The sequence below is a fragment of the Drosophila rhopaloa genome, unplaced genomic scaffold (assembly GCF_018152115.1).
Source record: "Drosophila rhopaloa isolate 14029-0021.01 unplaced genomic scaffold, ASM1815211v1 contig_2, whole genome shotgun sequence".
Classification (NCBI taxonomy): Eukaryota; Metazoa; Arthropoda; class Insecta; order Diptera; family Drosophilidae; genus Drosophila; species Drosophila rhopaloa.
In genome coordinates this window covers 5,265,505-5,284,019 of record NW_025335083.1, presented here as the reverse complement: position 1 = coordinate 5,284,019, position 18,515 = coordinate 5,265,505, and the positions used below count along the sequence as shown (strand labels likewise).

The window sequence follows — 18,515 nt, the reverse complement described above, 5'->3', positions numbered from 1 at the left end:
TGTGAACGGCAGTCCACATAGTGACGAATTGTATTAAGCTGAAAAAAATGCAAACGATGAAAAGCGGTGACTAGTCGGGTTCACTCCCCAGGGAGTGTAAGTGTGATGAAAGTTAATTGGAATAAATCGTTGTTATAGAAGAAATTAAAATATAACCAACGTATGACCTCGAGTAATTCAATAACATAATATTATTATTTAAAATGTTTTATTAAGTTTAAGTTTTTTTAAACGTTGCAGTTATTGTTTTGTTTATTTTAAAGCTTTCTATTTACTTAAATTAAGAACCGACGAGTTAAAATTGATTAAATATTCCCTTTTGCTTGTTTTGATCTAAATGGAAATCCCCAACTGACGAAGCTCCTTTCCGTCCAGAATTGAATTATAACAGTTGACACTTGTTTGGTAATCCACGGAGTGGAGCACGCGTCGCGTCCATTAGGGAATGCAAAGCTGCCCGTCTTACGCGGCCCGCTTTTAATTAAATTCCTTTGCTTTGTGCGCGCTCGTGCCCGCGTTGTAATCCTTTTTGTTCGCCTGTAAGGACTCGCATCCCGGACCCGTATGAACGGGCTTCCATCTGTCTGTCGCTTTGTTTACATAGACATTCCTGGGCATTCTCCCCGGTTTCAAGTTGTCTGCTGGCTTCATGCGTTTCGCAACGGAAATCCCTTTGATGAAGTCCTTATAATTAATGCAATTTGTTCGAAAACTTGGTGGCCCACGCACCTTAACCAATTCCAATCGGGTTGGGTTAGTATTGTAGTTAGCCGTAATTGGCTGTTCTACAAAAGGTGTCGGAATATTTTTTCAGAATTCTTTTGTGGATAAAAAAAGAGATAGTGTGAAAGAAGAAAATAATTAAACTTAAATATATACGAATTTCATCTAACTTTCAAGAAATTGATATGCTTCTTTGAAACTTTGAAACTGCTATTTCTGAAACATTTTATTTCTAAATATAATATAATGTTAGATTTTTCTGAATGTAAACCCCTAACTAGAAGCTAGTATTTTTCGGACGGCAAAACGAAAATGACGAAGAAAAGTTTACACATGTTTTTTTTAGGCTTGGCTTCAGTGCCTACAAATGTCTTTAAAATATATGTACATATTTGTTGTTAAAAAATTAAACATGATATAGAGAAAACCATGTTCTGTTTCCCAAAAATTAGACTTTATGTTAACTTTTTCACAAAGATTACAAACAAGAATTTTAACATGACATCGAGAAATCAGCCCTTAGCCATTTTTCTTTATTGAAAATCCTATATTTTAATTTTTTGTTTTTTTTTTTCATTCCCAACAGTGTTATGCTCTTTCCGAACGCCGGACCCGATTACAAATATATGCTGGGATTTGTGCGCACCCAACTTTCGACGACCACCACCATTGCCCTTGTTTTTGGGCCAAAAATTTTGCGGGTTTTTAAGGGACAGGGCGACAAGTGGGATCAGAAGGCCAAGGTGAGGAGCATAACAGCTTCCTTTTCCCTAAATGGTGTGGGACTGGTTCCAGAAGAGTCGCCTGACCTATATCAGGAGAATGAGGAACTTAAGGTAAGCTGTAAATTACAGAGAATAAATTAAGCAATAATGAAATTTCACTCTTCATCAGGAACAAGTCCAAAAGTTGGCCCACCAAATCGAGTTCATGAAGACTGTGCACATGCAGATGAACAACAGGCATCTGAAGCCAAAGCCGGGCGGATATTTTACCATAACGTCAACCTCTTTTCAAGCGCCCTATAGCAAGAACACGGTTTCCACGGCGCAAACGCAAACTGGCAAAGATGAGACCAGGTTAGTCATAAACAAATTAACATTAATTATACAATTATCCAAAATAATATTGCTTTCGCAAAAACCGAACCAAAATGTCAGCCACCCATTCATGAGTATTCCAAGAAAAGTTCTTGCTCCGACATACAAATTTTTGCGGGATTGGAATTTAATCCATTATAAAAATTAAGCACCTTCCTTAGTCGCAGAGGATTTCTTCTTTTAAAACCCCTACAAGGGTCTATCAAATTAAATTGGCTGTATTATTAAGCCACATATTATAGATAGAACAACATTTTTTAAATGTGAACTAAAACATAAGTACAGGAAGGAAAATGTTAAATATTTAAGTTACCATGTTGTTGATATTATTATATTAATCACAAATGGAACAATGTCTGTAATTTTTCATTCCTTATAAACTATATTGAAATTCCTTAATCACTTGTATTTTAAAAAAGAGCCATACCAAGAGGCCAATACATCTATTCATTTTTAGTTACTTTATTTGTATTCATCTTAAACGTTTTCCAGTGGCACGCCAACCAAATTAAAATCGCCCAAGGGCAAAGTCTGACGAGGTCAACGAAGTGTTAAAGATTGCTCAATAGAAGTGGATGGGAGGCAGGGCATCGCCAACTTGATGGAGGATGCCATTGAATTTAATTTCCACGAAGCAGAATCGGAGGAGATGATTGCCCCAAAGGGAGAGCAGACAGGATCAGAGGAGGCGGCCTTAATCGAACAGTTTCGCCGCCTCTTTGCGCCCATTTTGGATGATAGTTTGAGTCTGTACTACCAACTCAACGAACTGGATAACGCGGAGCACGTGAGGATTCACCAAACGGTGGCCCAGTTGCATGAGCTGACCAGCAGCGAGGAGGAGACGATGGTGACCCAGGTGAACAGCCCATCGCCGCCGGTGGATGTGGAGCTACTGCTGCCACTTTCGAGTGGCACTTCCACATCCAGTAGCTCCCTCTACGCCATTCACACCCCCTCGCCGGCTCATCCCAGCGGTGTTCTCCTGATGCCCCAGTTTCTGGAGTCACCAATGCTGTCCTGCAGTGATGCCATCACGATCACCGAGCAGGTGCAGCTGCATAGTCCTCCGCATCACCTGCAGGTCCTCGAGGATGAGAACAACACATCCTGTTCGCTGTCATCGAATCTGACGGATAGCAAAACCCTGGATGGTCGTACCCCCATTGTGGTGTGATGGATTCGCAACCCCCGATCTGCTTAACTTGTGATTTTGTTTACACAGTCTTAAGAACAACAGCAAACAGTTAGCGAAAAATAAACAGCTTAATGTTTAATATAGTCTTAAATAATGTTTGTGTGTATGTGTCTGTCAAAGTTGTTTAAATATTAGATGCGTTTATGCGGAAGAGACTACATTAAATTCCTGCTAAATTTAGATTAACAATAATTTTCTTGTGTCAAATATTTCAAATGCCTTCTCAATTAAATCGAAGGACAAGAAATTGTTATAAATATCCCACCAATTAATTATCTAATTTCATGATTTTTTTTTAATTTAAAATGTTATTTCGGTTTAATTTGAACTGTTATTTTCTCAAAAATAAATATGTTTAAACGTGAATTTGGCCCTATGTTTTCGCACTTAACGAATTAGTACTTTTAGAAGCTTCTCATCATCTTCAACTTTCTTACCGCATAAGCGCATTATTACTGTATATGTTAAACTGCTTAAATTTGGCTTTTTAACCCTACACCAAACCATTTTCCCATCATCCATGATCTCCATCGGTTTTGAAAAAAGGATCAACATTGAGCAAATTTTTCTCACTTCGTTCGGAAGGAAATTGTATAGGGAACGGTAGACAGCCAGATGGTCTGATGGAACTCAAAGAGTACATCGATAGCCCTTAGGGACTTGGCATTAACAAATCTCATTTATCTCTCATGCACCTAGCGAAATAAATTGTATTTTCCTTGTTCTTTCTGCACTCATTCATAGAAAATTATTCTTTGCTTTGTAGTTAAATTTACATTATTTCCATCATCATATAATCGCTATAAATTACCACCTAAGCTTAGCAAAGAGTCGATTTTAGTGTACAAGATGACATATGCATATATACGGATATAATACATGAATAAATTGAAATTTTAGCGTACTATTTTAAGATGAGAAAGTGTTAACAGACGCGCAATTCTTCTTCATACAGTTGGGCAATACGTATTATGAAAAGTATTCAGATTATACAAACATAAAAACAAAAGAAAATTATAACTGAATACAAAATATAACATATTTATATAGTAAGTTAATGTTAAATTAAAATATTGTAATGGAAACAACATGACAAGATCAAAGACAAAGAAAAATAAATGTTTTAAAAATTAAATGCTTTAGTTGTTTCATTATGGAAATTTATAAGTGCATGTTTGGAAAATAAACCATACAAATATAGAACATTTTTATGTTTCTAACTCCCTTTTCCTTTAACTACAAACACACGCCGTGCCAATTTCACTGAAATATAGAAATTATTTTTTAAGTTTATACGAGAACCCAAAATTTTCCATGCTGAGGCAGGAGCTGCTGGACGAGGAGTTCGAGTGCCTGCGTCGAATTGCATCGGCTATTTGTCAGAATCTCGGAAGGCCAAAAGATCGTGAGATATGCCGGAGCACCTTGGAGGAGCTGGCCAAGTTCCAGCAGAGTCCGTCGGTCAGGATCAAGGAGAATGTGCACAAGTTCATGGTGTTCTATCTAAAAGTGCTAAGATGGACCCAAAAGAATCAGCCCCTGGATTTATATCGGCAATGGGTGAGTTTGTAGCCGAAGATTGGTAAGAGATCTTAAAGTCTAACTCTAATTTTTAGTATGGCCAAAACCTGGGTAGTGATTGGAAGTCTCCCTCATCGACCGCCAATTCTACGGATGAAGTGCGAGTTTGGTTGGAGGAGGGAAAGACTTTTTATGCCATGAAAACTTTCGAGGATGGTTCCACCACCGTTTTCACCGCAGTGGCCAAAGATCCGAGGGCCGGTTGGTCAGAATATGGTCTAAAAACCCTGATGGAATCTCAAAATGGTTGCGCTTTGAGCCAAAATGATAAATAAAACAAACGGTTTTCCTCTAAATATATTTATTTCGATTGGTGTTTTTTTTAACTTCGAGATTCTGAGATAAGGATTTTTAAATCTGGACAATTTTTGTAGTTTATGGTCGTGATTGGGCAGGTCTTTAATCAAATGATTATAAAAGCGAAAATTAGCCTTTATATAAATAATATAAATGTAAAAACAGATCATTACTTTTTGTGCACAAAGACTAATCATTAACAAAAGTACATCAGAAAACACAAAATAAAATGTTATGCAAAAATTAAGAATACTTTATGCTTTTAAAATATTTTAAATTGACCTGCCGCGGTGTTCCTTTATCTAGCTTTTTGTTTACAAGCGTGTACAACTGTTTGACTTAATTATAGATATGTATAAGTGGACGGATGGTGTCTCTGCTAATCAAAGCCATTCTCAGTTTAGAAATTATTAAAATTAGAGTGGTGAAAAGGCACTTTTTGTCTCTTTTTGGTGGGGACCGTGGAACTGGCTTTCCTATTAACTTCTCGCAATCCTTGAGACGACGCCAATCAGCAAGAAGCCCAACAGAAGCTGCAGGGATCCATGCATTTGAATCAGGCTGGATCCATTGCAGCTGTCGCTGGAGCAGTAGCACTCTTCCCAGTAAACGCCGTTCTCGTAGACGCCCCAATTGCAGACGCCTGTCACTCCGGTATCGGAAACGGAGGCACACCTTCGGATGACCTGTCGCCAACGACCGTCCCCTAAGGAAAAAATTTAAAAAATGCCATCAATAATTACTCAGTTAAGCAACAATTGTTTTACAATATTACTATCATAATGTGTTTTTGTCGCCGACAGTCGTTATTTTTTCACGACTTTCCAAAATATTAATTTTAATTTTTAAGAGCCAGCTTTTTTCTATGATAAGAATAAGTTAAAATAAAGCTAAGAATAAAAACATTTGGATAAGGAATAAAGGTATGGACAATAAAGGAAAAATGGTATGTGGGATCAAACTGAATTTGGATTAAAGAGATTTCTGTAACACCTGTCCCAAACAAGCATTTAATTTTCTGGAACCACATGGTCAAAACCACACTATCACTATATTCACTGAGAAATACTTGTGAAGCAAATAAAAGATAACTCGCCGAGAATCATCCTGCACAAAATTAACGTAAACGTATTCGAATGAGTAAATAAAATAGTATAAAAGAATAAAAATGTTCAAAACTCCTCTAGATGTATCTTGTCTTAACAAAGCTTTAACAACAGTGGGATTTACTAGAATGCCATGGTATGTAAGTGCATGTAGGAACCTAATCAGTCCTTTATGGAGTACAATCTCCAAACTCACAGATAAATCCACGAGGACCCTGCTGCACGACCTTCATGCAGAAGGATCCTGGCATGTGGCTCTCGTCGCTGTTGCACTCGATGGAGATGTGCTCCGTGCGGTTGAATCGCTTGTAGGCGCCGCAGCTGTCGTGTCCTTTGCGATCCTGGTCCGAGGAGCACTGAAAGCACCGAATGGCCCAGCTGCCTGCAAAAATTCGCTGATTAATTCCAATTGTTCTGTATGAAAACACTTGCAAAGCCACACCCAAAGCCGCGATTAAAAGGTGGCTTTTGGGATTTTAACAACTGGGGCGTGTTTACCCACCGCAAATGGCCAGCGTCAGCAGCAGAAAGGCGCAGCGGGTCAGGGCGGTCATCTTCAGCTTAATACTGCTTTGTGCGCTTCGGTTAAATTAAATAAAATGCGATTAAACCAAATAAATAACAAATTGGATGGACTGATAGAGCTGGAACCAAAATCGCTGTTTGTTTGATACTATCGATGGCTTCAGAAATCTCGCCACTCGATGTTTTACAATCGATTATTTTCACTCGATCTACGAAGGCGTTACTTTTTTCGAATCACATGTGCATTAATTAACTAGATGAAACTATATTTTTAGCTTGCTGAACATTTTAATTGAACCGTATGGTTACAGTGTGTCTCTTATTCGATTTAACGACAGAAACTATTCAATTTGACTTGATTTGCCCTCAACAGCTACAGAATATAGGCTTTCTATGTACAAAGCCTACAAACTGAATCTACTTATAAACTAAGCGAGTAGATTGCACTGCATTAAAAAACGCGTTATTAAAGTAACTTGACTCACAGTTATAAAGCAATTTTTTTATATATTGTATAAAATTTAAAACTGCATTTTAAAAAAATCTAAACGGTAAGCAATATTGCCACACTGTTTTTTTTTAACCATGGTTGGTGTCTGTGATAAAACCAGTGGTTGGCTTAAGACCACGTTGGTATTATTAAACGCTCAAGCCACAGCCACACTACTATTTACACGCCCAAAAATTCAATCAATTGAAACGCAACGAAAACCCAAATAAAAGGATGAAATTGCTGGAGAAATTTGCGCTGGCCGTGGTTGTGCTCTGCTGTCTGCTGCAAGTGGGTGAGTTTTCGCCAGGAAATGCGACTGCGCCTGCGCAACCTTTGCCGACCGACTAACACCCGAAAATTTGTGACTTTGCAGGCCAGGCGATCAAATGCTGGGATTGCCGCAGCGACAACGACCCGAAATGCGGGGATCCATTCGACAACAGCACCCTGGCGATCACGGACTGCCAGCAGGCACCGGAATTGGAGCACTTGAAGGGCGTGCGACCGACGATGTGCCGCAAAATCCGGCAGAAGGTGCACGGGGAGTGGCGCTACTTCCGGAGCTGCGCCTACATGGGTGAGCCAGGAATCGAGGGCGACGAACGCTTCTGTCTGATGCGAACCGGCAGCTACAACATCTTCATGGAGTTCTGCACGTGCAACAGCAAGGACGGCTGCAATTCGGCGGGAGTTCATCGCCTGGGCTGGATGGGAGTCCTTTCCGGAACACTCGTTTCCGTTCTTGTGGCGCATCTACTGCGGCAATAGTTGGAGGGATTTACATCCTCCAGTTGTAGCCAATGACACGCCTTCTCTCGTCGCTCGTTAGAAACAAGACTGTCTTGACTTTAAAAGGCTTTTTTGAGATGTTAAAATTACTATTTTTGATTCTATAATGCATCATGTTTGCTAAGAACATCAGAATTGAGTGCAGGAAAACAGGTTTAACAAGATTTTAAGCTTACTTTTAAAGCTTTTTATCATTCATTCCAAAAATTAAGTAATCCACATAGTTTTTTTTTCATTTAATGACCTTTTATCTAAAAACATGATTTTAGAGCTATGTCCCATTCATAAAAACACAATAAGGCTTCAACAGCAGTATTAAATCATAAATAATGTGCTTTCCACATTGGATAACTTTTTTGTAAGTCTGTAAAGCAGCAAAAAAGTGTAATCGCAACAGTTGCCAACTCTAAAAATTTTAAAAATCATCTTTCGATTTAATGCATTTTCTAAGAACAAAACTTTAATTTTCTGTCAAATCTGTTATTTAAACTAAGACAGTCTTGTGCAAAATGAGTGAATTGTAATCAAGTGCCTTTCTGCGAACGACTCGAATTGTAGCTTAAGCTTGAAAAACTGTTTCCGTCCGAAAATATTTACTTACGTGACATTCCCTATTTCATAAGCTCAATCTTGTAATCTCCACCTTCTACTTGTATTTTGTAACGTATTTTTACAAAGAAACGCTTAGTTTTAGTCGCCAGCAGGCTTACAAGTTTTTATTGTAATGCAAAGACAATTAGAACATTTTTAATTGAAATAAAAGATTTACACACCAATTATACAGTTATCATTATTTGAAGTTGTTTATTCTTTACATATAAGGGATGGGAAGTTAATTTCAATGTAACATATACTTAATTATTTTTTCAACAAGAAAGGAAACTTAACTTCGGGCGGAACCGAAGTTGATATACCCTTGCAGAATATTCTGTAAATTATATTCTCCAAAATAATTCATATGCGGCATTCTTAATATTTATAAAAAATCCCTTTAAAATCACCAAAGTTATGGCATTTCCAATCGTTCAATTATATGGCAACTATAGGATAAAGTCGGCCGATGGCATTTCCGATCAATCAGTTATATGCTATTAATTATGATATAGTCGCCCGATCCGGCTCATTCCGACTTATATTCTTGCAATAGAAGGACAACTTTTGGGAATGTTTCAAGCAGATAACTTTAAAACTGAGGGACTAGTTTGCGTAGAAACGGACGGACGGACAGACGGACATGGCTAGATCGACTCTCCTGGTGACTGAAATTATAATACCCTCTGCAAGGGTATAAAAACAAGTGTTAAGATTGCCAAATAACTTAAAGAACTTGTATAATGAAATGACGGATTTGCTTCTTAAAATTGAAAGATACAAAATTAGAAAAGAAAAAATGAGAGCAAGGGTTACAGGTTTTTTAATTGTAGTTAGATATTTCATTAAAACAAAATCTAAATCTTTTTAATAATCAAACACTGACTTGCCCCTTTATATAGTTACTCAATACTTTGGAACAACTCGTGATAGTAATTTGAAGCAAGCCAAATACAAAAAGGGGTCATTAGGAGAAAATACAGTTAAATTATAAAGATTTAATTCAAAATTCTGTTAATGGATTGAAATGTATAGTTTTATTTATTCATGACATTTTTTTGGGGTTTATTGGGCTGGATTTCTTATTCTTTACCCAAAACCTCAATCTGTTTGCCCAGCTGAACGACATCTTCCCCTGGAACTATATTCTGATTCTGTTGTTTGATGACTTCTCCGTCCGGAATTAGGTCCTTATTCTCCTGTGGAACGCCGTCTCCAATCAAAATATTATCCAGATTCTTCTGTTGAACGCCATCTTCTTCAGGAGGTTTATGATTCTCCTTTTGGGGGGAATCTTTTTCTGAAACTTCATCTTTATTCTCCGGATTTACAGCTTCTCCCTGATCCATGTCGTCATTCTTCTGTTGAAAGACATCTCCAGTCGGAACATTCTCCTGCTTCTCCAATTGAGATACACTCACTCGCATATCTCTGCGTACACCCCAAAAAAATTTCAAAATCTAACTTTAAACCCTAGCTGTTCGGCCATTTATGCATATATTCAACCCATTCTTTTTTTTAAACATAATTATAATTTATTGTCTTCATTGACGTATTTTTTTTGAAATTATTCAACAGTGTCTTATATTTTATTTTTAATTTTAAACTTAACACTACCAAAAAATGTACCCGCAAAAGTCTGCGTACACCTGTTTAAAACACAAATAATATTATTTTTAGTAACTGGTAGGGTATTCTTTTCTCTGCAAAACTTCCGTAAGGCGTCTCGGGATGGAAACCCCTTTTTTTTTGTCTCATTTGCAGTAATTTTCCCCTACTCCTCGAGAATCACATTCTTGAGCATTTTTTTAGATGTTATCGAGTGTCTTCGGATTTTCCTCTCAAGAAGATCCCAAAAATACTCATTTGGGCTTAGATCAGGACTTTGGGGAGGTGTTCGCAGCTGATTTATGACGTTATACAGCAGCCAAAGCATGGTATTCTGCGACGTATGCTTCGGGTCGTGGTCTTGTTGGAACCAACATTCACTTTCGAGCCCTAATTTTTCAGCACTTTCTTTTAAATTGTTTTTTAATATGTCAATATAGATTTTCTGATCCATTATTAACTCGATAAATACCAATTTTCCAACGCCACTTGCTGCCATACACCCCCACACCATTATTCCGCTTCCTCCTTGCTTTACTGTGCCAACCAAATTTTCTTAATTTGAGGCTTCTCCGCTTTTCCACCATACCAAAACCTTTCCCTTGATTCCAAATATGCAGAATTTAGTTTCGTCGGGAAATATAATCTTATTCCAGAAGTCTTGGTGTTTGGAAATATACTCATTAGTAAAGGTTAGGCGCTTTTGTCTATTGACTTCCGATATGAGAGGTTTTTTGCGGGCGACTCTGCTATGGTAGTCAGCTTTTTTATGGTCCGGCGTACAGTATCTTCGGAAACTCTTTTGGAAAATCTATCCTCGACCTTCAGCTTTGCCTGGTGAGCTGTCGTCCTTGGGTTGAGCTGAATAGATTTGATAATATTCCTCTGCTCGCGGTTTATAAGTAAAGGCGGACGGCCAGAACGAGCCTTTGGCAAGATACTTCCAGCCGAGTTGTAGTTATCTATCACTCTTTGGATGGATGAGTGGGTTCTACCAACTAAAGCACCAATTTCTCTATAAGATTTTCCATCCAAAAAACCTTTTAATATAATTTTCCACTCCTCAACAGAAATTTCCTTGCCTTTTTGTTACATGTTGCAATATGCTCGTTATTATAATGAAAAAGTTTCATTTTAACTGCGTAATGTCTATTTTTAGACATTCTAAAGTAGATCGGCGACAACAAAATTAACGGAAATCGCACAATCCTGCATTCCTCGAAGTTGAAAACTGCTGTACGCAGACTTTTGCGCGTACACTTTTTCGTAGTGTTAGGTTTAAAATTAAAAATAAAATATAACACCCTGTTGAATATTTCTAATATTTCTACGTCAATGAAGACAATAAACCATAGTTTTGTTTAAAAAAAGAATGAATAAAATACATGCATAAATGGCCGAACAATTAATGTTCAAAGTCAGATTTTGAAATTTTTTTGGGGTGTACGCAGAGATATGCGAGTGAGTGTACATCTACCTTTGTCTGATGCGCTTCGACTTCTGCCTCCTCGGATTTCAAGAAACATCTCACCAGTTTGCAGTTTAAGCCATCCAGCTTCTTACGAGCAATTCCACTTCTTTGGGATCCTTTGAGGTTGGCCTCGCGGGCTGTCGATCCCTGCGAGGCTCCACTGTAGCCAGCATTATCAACGCGACCCCTTCCGCGGAAATCTCGAACACCACGTCTGGCAACGTTTCTTCCTCGGCGATTAGCACTATTTGTGGTACTTTCCTTCTCGAAATTTCACAATTAGTTCAAATTTACTATAAAAACATCAAACTTACCATGATAAAATGTAATCAGATTTCAAATTGCTAATGGAAAACAATATCAGATATAAAAGTAAAAATTTATCTTTCGAATTGAACACAAGTGAATATGCAATGCAATTGCTTTCTCAAATGGTTTATATTTTCAATAAATTCTTACTAACAGCGTTTATTAGAGGTTTATTTAAGTTTTTGCTCTAAATTTCCTGTTGCGCAATAAAATTCAGCAACCTATTTTATAGCTTGTAAAAAATGCGTCAAAAACGTTTGTCATGGAGATGAAAGTTTAGAGAAACTTCAAATATCGGTAATAACATACACATGCAACAAGAAAATACTAAATATGTAAATATTGTTGACGGTTGAGCCTTGGTAAATAATGTTCATATCGCAAAATGCATAAATGCATAAATGTGGCACAAACTCAGTTGTATTCCTTAATTAAGCAATTTCATTAATTTGAAAGCAACATGCTCTTGTAATTAATTCTGTTCCGTTTGCAGGGTTGCATTATCGATAAAAGCCTGTCTTGGAGACCTTTTCTCCCATCTCTAATTCCTTCTTCCTTTCTTTTTGTTCGTCTTGTGCGCGTGGCTCGGATTTTAATATGTTAATTGTTTGTACTAAAAACAGTTTAAATGTTTTGGATTCTTTAGACAAACCGTGTTTGCTTTATAAGAATTGTTAGTGGGCGTTTTGTTTCGAATCTTCGTTGTGTATTTATCTTCCAATTGCGAAATATTGCAAGTCCCGTTGCCACCATCTTTTTTTTTTTAGACTTTGTCCGCCGTATTCTTTGTTTTTGTGTCAACTTTACGCTGCTTAATTGGAATACTATTTGGACCAATGGATGTAGATATCGACGGTCTCCTCGGAATGGACGTTTTTCAAAGCAATAATACACTGAACTTTAATCAGATGCGCTTGGAGCTGAGGGAATATTTCAGGTAATACAAGTAAATAAATGCAGAGGTTAATATTATAGTTGACTGAATTTGTCTACCCTACCACATACAGCTGTGAAAAAAATAATAGCACCACCTACTCAAGCTACATATGTTTAAACGGTCACTGTACCTATACTTTTTACACTATGAAAACGTTGAATACCATTTTGAAATCGAAAGACAATAAACCAACTGGAAATGAACAAATTAAGATATGTTAGATAAGATATGTTAGATATTTTATTGAAACTAAAGAAATTTGACGAAAAAAATAATAGCACCATTTTTCAAAAATGGATTTAAAACTATAACAACGACTAGTAAGTAAAAAATTCATGAGTTTTCTATAATTATACATCCAAATAAAGTGTAGATTCTTCATTTAATTTTTGGTTGTGCATCCATTATTGGCAATAACAGCCTCACAACGTCTTGGCATGGAGTCAACCAAGTCCTGGCAACGTTTAGTGGGAACATGGGTCCAAGACTCTTCCACTTCTTTCCAAAGTGATCTTACGGTGGTTGGCTTGGATGCAGCAACTGCCTTCTTGACATCGGGCCATAGATTCTCTATTGGAATAAGGTCAGGCGCAGGCCACACCAACACATTGGCAGAGTTTTTTCCGAGTCAATCCATTGCCTTTCTGCTGGTATGTTTAAGGTTTTTATCTTGTTGGAAGTGGCATTTCGTACTCTGCAAAGGGTAGCATAATCGTATCCAAAATATTTACTTACACGTCCTGATCCAGTATAGTTTTAATCCAATGTACTGGACCTACTCCATAATAGGACAAACAGGGCCATACCATCAGACTACTCCCTCCATGTTTTATGGTCTTTGTGGTGGACTGTGGCATAAAATCAGAGTTTTTGGGACTCCTGACATACGATCGAGATCCTTTTCCACCATCAGAACGACCTTACTCTCACCTGATCATTAGATATACCTCCATTTTTGAAGTGACCAATTAACATGTTCTTTGCAAACTTCATGCGCTTAGCAATATGCCTGGCATTTAAAAGTGCTAACCTTTCTGGGACTGCAGGCATTTAAGTTATGTTGTCTGAGACACTTGGGAACTGTTTCATCTGTCGCATTAATTTTAGGCTCCATTTTAAGCTCAGTAGCAGACTTGAAAGGATCCTTCTTATTCTCATGAATCAACCTTTTGGCATGTCAAGGTGTTAAGATCGTTTTTTTCCACGTGTTTTGGATTTTTTCTTATGATTTATGGCGTTTCTAATCATTTTATTGGATCATCCTACCAATCGACCTACTTTTATGTAAGAATTTCCTTCCAAAATCATTTTTTAAGAAGTTTACGCTTTTCCGCAGTGCAGTGTTTTCCACGTCCCATTTTAATGTTGTTTTTAATTTTTAAACAAAATAGTTAAAAATCAGTCCAATTTTATCAGCAGGTACTTTCTTTTAAGGCTGTTGGGCGAAATATAGGATATTCTCTAAGTAACTTGAAAGTGGTGCTATTTTTTTTCGCTGTCTTTCTGACTTTTCCACCATACCAAAACCTTTCCCTTGATTCCAAATATGCAGAATTTAGTTTCGTCGGGAAATATAATCTTATTCCAGAAGTCTTGGTGTTTGGAAATATACTCATTAGTAAAGGTTAGGCGCTTTTGTCTATTGACTTCCGATATGAGAGGTTTTTTGCGGGCGACTCTGCTATGGTAGTCAGCTTTTTTTATGGTCCGGCGTACAGTATCTTCGGAAACTCTTTTGGAAAATCTATCCTCGACCTTCAGCTTTGCCTGGTGAGCTGTCGTCCTTGGGTTGAGCTGAATAGATTTGATAATATTCCTCTGCTCGCGGTTTATAAGTAAAGGCGGACGGCCAGAACGAGCCTTTGGCAAGATACTTCCAGCCGAGTTGTAGTTATCTATCACTCTTTGGATGGATGAGTGGGTTCTACCAACTAAAGCACCAATTTCTCTATAAGATTTTCCATCCAAAAAACCTTTTAATATAATTTTCCACTCCTCAACAGAAATTTCCTTGCCTTTTTGTTACATGTTGCAATATGCTCGTTATTATAATGAAAAAGTTTCATTTTAACTGCGTAATGTCTATTTTTAGACATTCTAAAGTAGATCGGCGACAACAAAATTAACGGAAATCGCACAATCCTGCATTCCTCGAAGTTGAAAACTGCTGTACGCAGACTTTTGCGCGTACACTTTTTCGTAGTGTTAGGTTTAAAATTAAAAATAAAATATAACACCCTGTTGAATATTTCTAATATTTCTACGTCAATGAAGACAATAAACCATAGTTTTGTTTAAAAAAAGAATGAATAAAATACATGCATAAATGGCCGAACAATTAATGTTCAAAGTCAGATTTTGAAATTTTTTTGGGGTGTACGCAGAGATATGCGAGTGAGTGTACATCTACCTTTGTCTGATGCGCTTCGACTTCTGCCTCCTCGGATTTCAAGAAACATCTCACCAGTTTGCAGTTTAAGCCATCCAGCTTCTTACGAGCAATTCCACTTCTTTGGGATCCTTTGAGGTTGGCCTCGCGGGCTGTCGATCCCTGCGAGGCTCCACTGTAGCCAGCATTATCAACGCGACCCCTTCCGCGGAAATCTCGAACACCACGTCTGGCAACGTTTCTTCCTCGGCGATTAGCACTATTTGTGGTACTTTCCTTCTCGAAATTTCACAATTAGTTCAAATTTACTATAAAAACATCAAACTTACCATGATAAAATGTAATCAGATTTCAAATTGCTAATGGAAAACAATATCAGATATAAAAGTAAAAATTTATCTTTCGAATTGAACACAAGTGAATATGCAATGCAATTGCTTTCTCAAATGGTTTATATTTTCAATAAATTCTTACTAACAGCGTTTATTAGAGGTTTATTTAAGTTTTTGCTCTAAATTTCCTGTTGCGCAATAAAATTCAGCAACCTATTTTATAGCTTGTAAAAAATGCGTCAAAAACGTTTGTCATGGAGATGAAAGTTTAGAGAAACTTCAAATATCGGTAATAACATACACATGCAACAAGAAAATACTAAATATGTAAATATTGTTGACGGTTGAGCCTTGGTAAATAATGTTCATATCGCAAAATGCATAAATGCATAAATGTGGCACAAACTCAGTTGTATTCCTTAATTAAGCAATTTCATTAATTTGAAAGCAACATGCTCTTGTAATTAATTCTGTTCCGTTTGCAGGGTTGCATTATCGATAAAAGCCTGTCTTGGAGACCTTTTCTCCCATCTCTAATTCCTTCTTCCTTTCTTTTTGTTCGTCTTGTGCGCGTGGCTCGGATTTTAATATGTTAATTGTTTGTACTAAAAACAGTTTAAATGTTTTGGATTCTTTAGACAAACCGTGTTTGCTTTATAAGAATTGTTAGTGGGCGTTTTGTTTCGAATCTTCGTTGTGTATTTATCTTCCAATTGCGAAATATTGCAAGTCCCGTTGCCACCATCTTTTTTTTTTAGACTTTGTCCGCCGTATTCTTTGTTTTTGTGTCAACTTTACGCTGCTTAATTGGAATACTATTTGGACCAATGGATGTAGATATCGACGGTCTCCTCGGAATGGACGTTTTTCAAAGCAATAATACACTGAACTTTAATCAGATGCGCTTGGAGCTGAGGGAATATTTCAGGTAATACAAGTAAATAAATGCAGAGGTTAATATTATAGTTGACTGAATTTGTCTACCCTACCACATACAGCTGTGAAAAAAATAATAGCACCACCTACTCAAGCTACATATGTTTAAACGGTCACTGTACCTATACTTTTTACACTATGAAAACGTTGAATACCATTTTGAAATCGAAAGACAATAAACCAACTGGAAATGAACAAATTAAGATATGTTAGATAAGATATGTTAGATATTTTATTGAAACTAAAGAAATTTGACGAAAAAATAATAGCACCATTTTTCAAAAATGGATTTAAAACTATAACAACGACTAGTAAGTAAAAAATTCATGAGTTTTCTATAATTATACATCCAAATAAAGTGTAGATTCTTCATTTAATTTTTGGTTGTGCATCCATTATTGGCAATAACAGCCTCACAACGTCTTGGCATGGAGTCAACCAAGTCCTGGCAACGTTTAGTGGGAACATGGGTCCAAGACTCTTCCACTTCTTTCCAAAGTGATCTTACGGTGGTTGGCTTGGATGCAGCAACTGCCTTCTTGACATCGGGCCATAGATTCTCTATTGGAATAAGGTCAGGCGCAGGCCACACCAACACATTGGCAGAGTTTTTTCCGAGTCAATCCATTGCCTTTCTGCTGGTATGTTTAAGGTTTTTATCTTGTTGGAAGTGGCATTTCGTACTCTGCAAAGGGTAGCATAATCGTATCCAAAATATTTACTTACACGTCCTGATCCAGTATAGTTTTAATCCAATGTACTGGACCTACTCCATAATAGGACAAACAGGGCCATACCATCAGACTACTCCCTCCATGTTTTATGGTCTTTGTGGTGGACTGTGGCATAAAATCAGAGTTTTTGGGACTCCTGACATACGATCGAGATCCTTTTCCACCATCAGAACGACCTTACTCTCACCTGATCATTAGATATACCTCCATTTTTGAAGTGACCAATTAACATGTTCTTTGCAAACTTCATGCGCTTAGCAATATGCCTGGCATTTAAAAGTGCTAACCTTTCTGGGACTGCAGGCATTTAAGTTATGTTGTCTGAGACACTTGGGAACTGTTTCATCTGTCGCATTAATTTTAGGCTCCATTTTAAGCTCAGTAGCAGACTTGAAAGGATCCTTCTTATTCTCATGAATCAACCTTTTGGCATGTCAAGGTGTTAAGATCGTTTTTTTCCACGTGTTTTGGATTTTTCTTATGATTTATGGCGTTTCTAATCATTTTATTGGATCATCCTACCAATCGACCTACTTTTATGTAAGAATTTCCTTCCAAAATCATTTTTTAAGAAGTTTACGCTTTTCCGCAGTGCAGTGTTTTCCACGTCCCATTTTAATGTTGTTTTTAATTTTTAAACAAAATAGTTAAAAATCAGTCCAATTTTATCAGCAGGTACTTTCTTTTAAGGCTGTTGGGCGAAATATAGGATATTCTCTAAGTAACTTGAAAGTGGTGCTATTTTTTTTCGCTGTCTTTCTGACTTTTTTAATAAAAAACTAAAAAAAAATATATGTAGGTGGGATTAATTAAAACGGAAACTTTGTTTTAGACTAGAGCAATACTAAACATTAAAAAAAAAATTATTTTGAAAAAAAAACAACAACAGTAAACTAACTTTTTTTTACAATGAAAGCAGCACGATGTAGTGGTGCTATTATTTTTTTTCGCAACTGTATGTATATTAAATAAATATGTGCATTTATATATTTTGGGTCTATGCATGTCCAATTGTCGGCCCATAATATCCACCTTTTTATACTAATACACGAAATATGGAAGTTTTTGACAACAGCAAGCCATGCACTCTTTAAAAATAAATTTAATCTCTCTCAAAATAATTTTCGAAGGCTCGCGGATCGAATTATTCCTATTTCTATGAAAAAAGTTTAAGGGGCGCAGCTGTACGTTCTTATTTGGAAATCAAATATATGTAATATATTTAACATTTAATTTAAACCATTTTAGGATTATTCTTTTATTTTTTTATACCCTTGCAGAGGGTATTATAATTTTGGTCAAAAGTGTGCAACGCAGTGAAGGAGACATCTCCGACCCTATAAAGTATATATATTCTTGATCAGGATCACCTCCTGAGTTGATATAGCCATGTCCG

The 18,515-nt window shown here is 36.9% G+C and overlaps 6 protein-coding genes across 6 annotated transcripts in view; 4 read left to right on the top strand and 2 right to left on the bottom strand.

Moving 5' to 3' along the window:
- The window catches only part of LOC108048455 (probable G-protein coupled receptor CG31760), a 35,792-nt gene extending 33,372 nt beyond the window's left edge, over nt 1-2,420 (top strand). Inside the window, exons 12-14 of the mRNA XM_017129123.2 lie at nt 1,310-1,559; nt 1,618-1,802; nt 2,316-2,420. Of these exons, the coding sequence (XP_016984612.1) occupies nt 1,310-1,559; nt 1,618-1,802; nt 2,316-2,358 (478 nt within the window). The 3' untranslated portion in view covers nt 2,359-2,420. The remainder of the gene's footprint in view (nt 1-1,309; nt 1,560-1,617; nt 1,803-2,315) is intronic.
- Nucleotides 2,421-2,424: 4 nt separating this feature from the next.
- On the top strand, nt 2,425-4,119 carry LOC108048457 (probable G-protein coupled receptor CG31760). Its single transcript, XM_017129126.2, has one exon. The coding sequence runs from the start codon at nt 2,425-2,427 to the stop codon at nt 2,998-3,000; it is 576 nt and encodes a 191-aa protein (XP_016984615.1). The 3' UTR covers nt 3,001-4,119.
- Nucleotides 4,120-4,260: 141 nt separating this feature from the next.
- On the top strand, nt 4,261-4,902 carry LOC108048450. Its single transcript, XM_017129118.1, has 2 exons — nt 4,261-4,581; nt 4,638-4,902. Exons 1-2 carry the CDS (start codon nt 4,336-4,338, stop codon nt 4,875-4,877), a joined length of 486 nt encoding a protein of 161 aa, XP_016984607.1. The 5' UTR covers nt 4,261-4,335; the 3' UTR covers nt 4,878-4,902.
- On the bottom strand, nt 4,887-6,669 carry LOC108048451. The gene is made up of 3 exons (XM_017129119.2): nt 6,508-6,669; nt 6,202-6,387; nt 4,887-5,605 (listed from the first exon to the last, which is right to left on the bottom strand). The coding sequence occupies exons 1-3, from the start codon at nt 6,557-6,559 to the stop codon at nt 5,379-5,381; spliced, it is 465 nt and encodes a 154-aa protein (XP_016984608.1). The 5' UTR covers nt 6,560-6,669; the 3' UTR covers nt 4,887-5,378.
- A 494-nt stretch (nt 6,670-7,163) lies between these two features.
- Nucleotides 7,164-8,605, top strand: LOC108048449. Its single transcript, XM_017129117.1, has 2 exons — nt 7,164-7,315; nt 7,397-8,605. The coding sequence occupies exons 1-2, from the start codon at nt 7,255-7,257 to the stop codon at nt 7,789-7,791; spliced, it is 456 nt and encodes a 151-aa protein (XP_016984606.1). The 5' UTR covers nt 7,164-7,254; the 3' UTR covers nt 7,792-8,605.
- An 880-nt stretch (nt 8,606-9,485) lies between these two features.
- Nucleotides 9,486-12,178, bottom strand: LOC123037812. The gene is made up of 4 exons (XM_044460338.1): nt 12,101-12,178; nt 11,797-11,826; nt 11,489-11,746; nt 9,486-9,764 (listed from the first exon to the last, which is right to left on the bottom strand). Exons 2-4 carry the CDS (start codon nt 11,797-11,799, stop codon nt 9,486-9,488), a joined length of 540 nt encoding a protein of 179 aa, XP_044316273.1. The 5' UTR covers nt 11,800-11,826; nt 12,101-12,178.
- Nucleotides 12,179-18,515: the final 6,337 nt, after the last annotated feature.

What these genes read in the sequence shown, in the direction of transcription:
- LOC108048450 (XM_017129118.1), top strand. Translation starts at nt 4,336, where the DNA reads ATGCTGAGGCAGGAGCTGCTGGACGAGGAGTTCGAGTGCCTGCGTCGA. An exon ending in TGGATTTATATCGGCAATGG is followed by an intron (nt 4,582 to 4,637) that starts GTGAGTTTGTAG and finishes TCTAATTTTTAG; the next exon opens with TATGGCCAAAACCTGGGTAG.
- LOC108048449 (XM_017129117.1), top strand. Translation starts at nt 7,255, where the DNA reads ATGAAATTGCTGGAGAAATTTGCGCTGGCCGTGGTTGTGCTCTGCTGT. An exon ending in CTGCTGTCTGCTGCAAGTGG is followed by an intron (nt 7,316 to 7,396) that starts GTGAGTTTTCGC and finishes GTGACTTTGCAG; the next exon opens with GCCAGGCGATCAAATGCTGG.
- LOC108048451 (XM_017129119.2), bottom strand. Translation starts at nt 6,559, where the DNA reads ATGACCGCCCTGACCCGCTGCGCCTTTCTGCTGCTGACGCTGGCCATT. An exon ending in GCTGACGCTGGCCATTTGCG is followed by an intron (nt 6,388 to 6,507) that starts GTGGGTAAACAC and finishes GAATTTTTGCAG; the next exon opens with GCAGCTGGGCCATTCGGTGC. An exon ending in GGGTCCTCGTGGATTTATCT is followed by an intron (nt 5,606 to 6,201) that starts GTGAGTTTGGAG and finishes TTTTTTCCTTAG; the next exon opens with GGGACGGTCGTTGGCGACAG.
- LOC108048457 (XM_017129126.2), top strand. Translation starts at nt 2,425, where the DNA reads ATGGAGGATGCCATTGAATTTAATTTCCACGAAGCAGAATCGGAGGAG.
- LOC123037812 (XM_044460338.1), bottom strand. An exon ending in TCGAAGCGCATCAGACAAAG is followed by an intron (nt 9,765 to 11,488) that starts GTAGATGTACAC and finishes GTCTTTCAACAG; the next exon opens with AAGAATGACGACATGGATCA.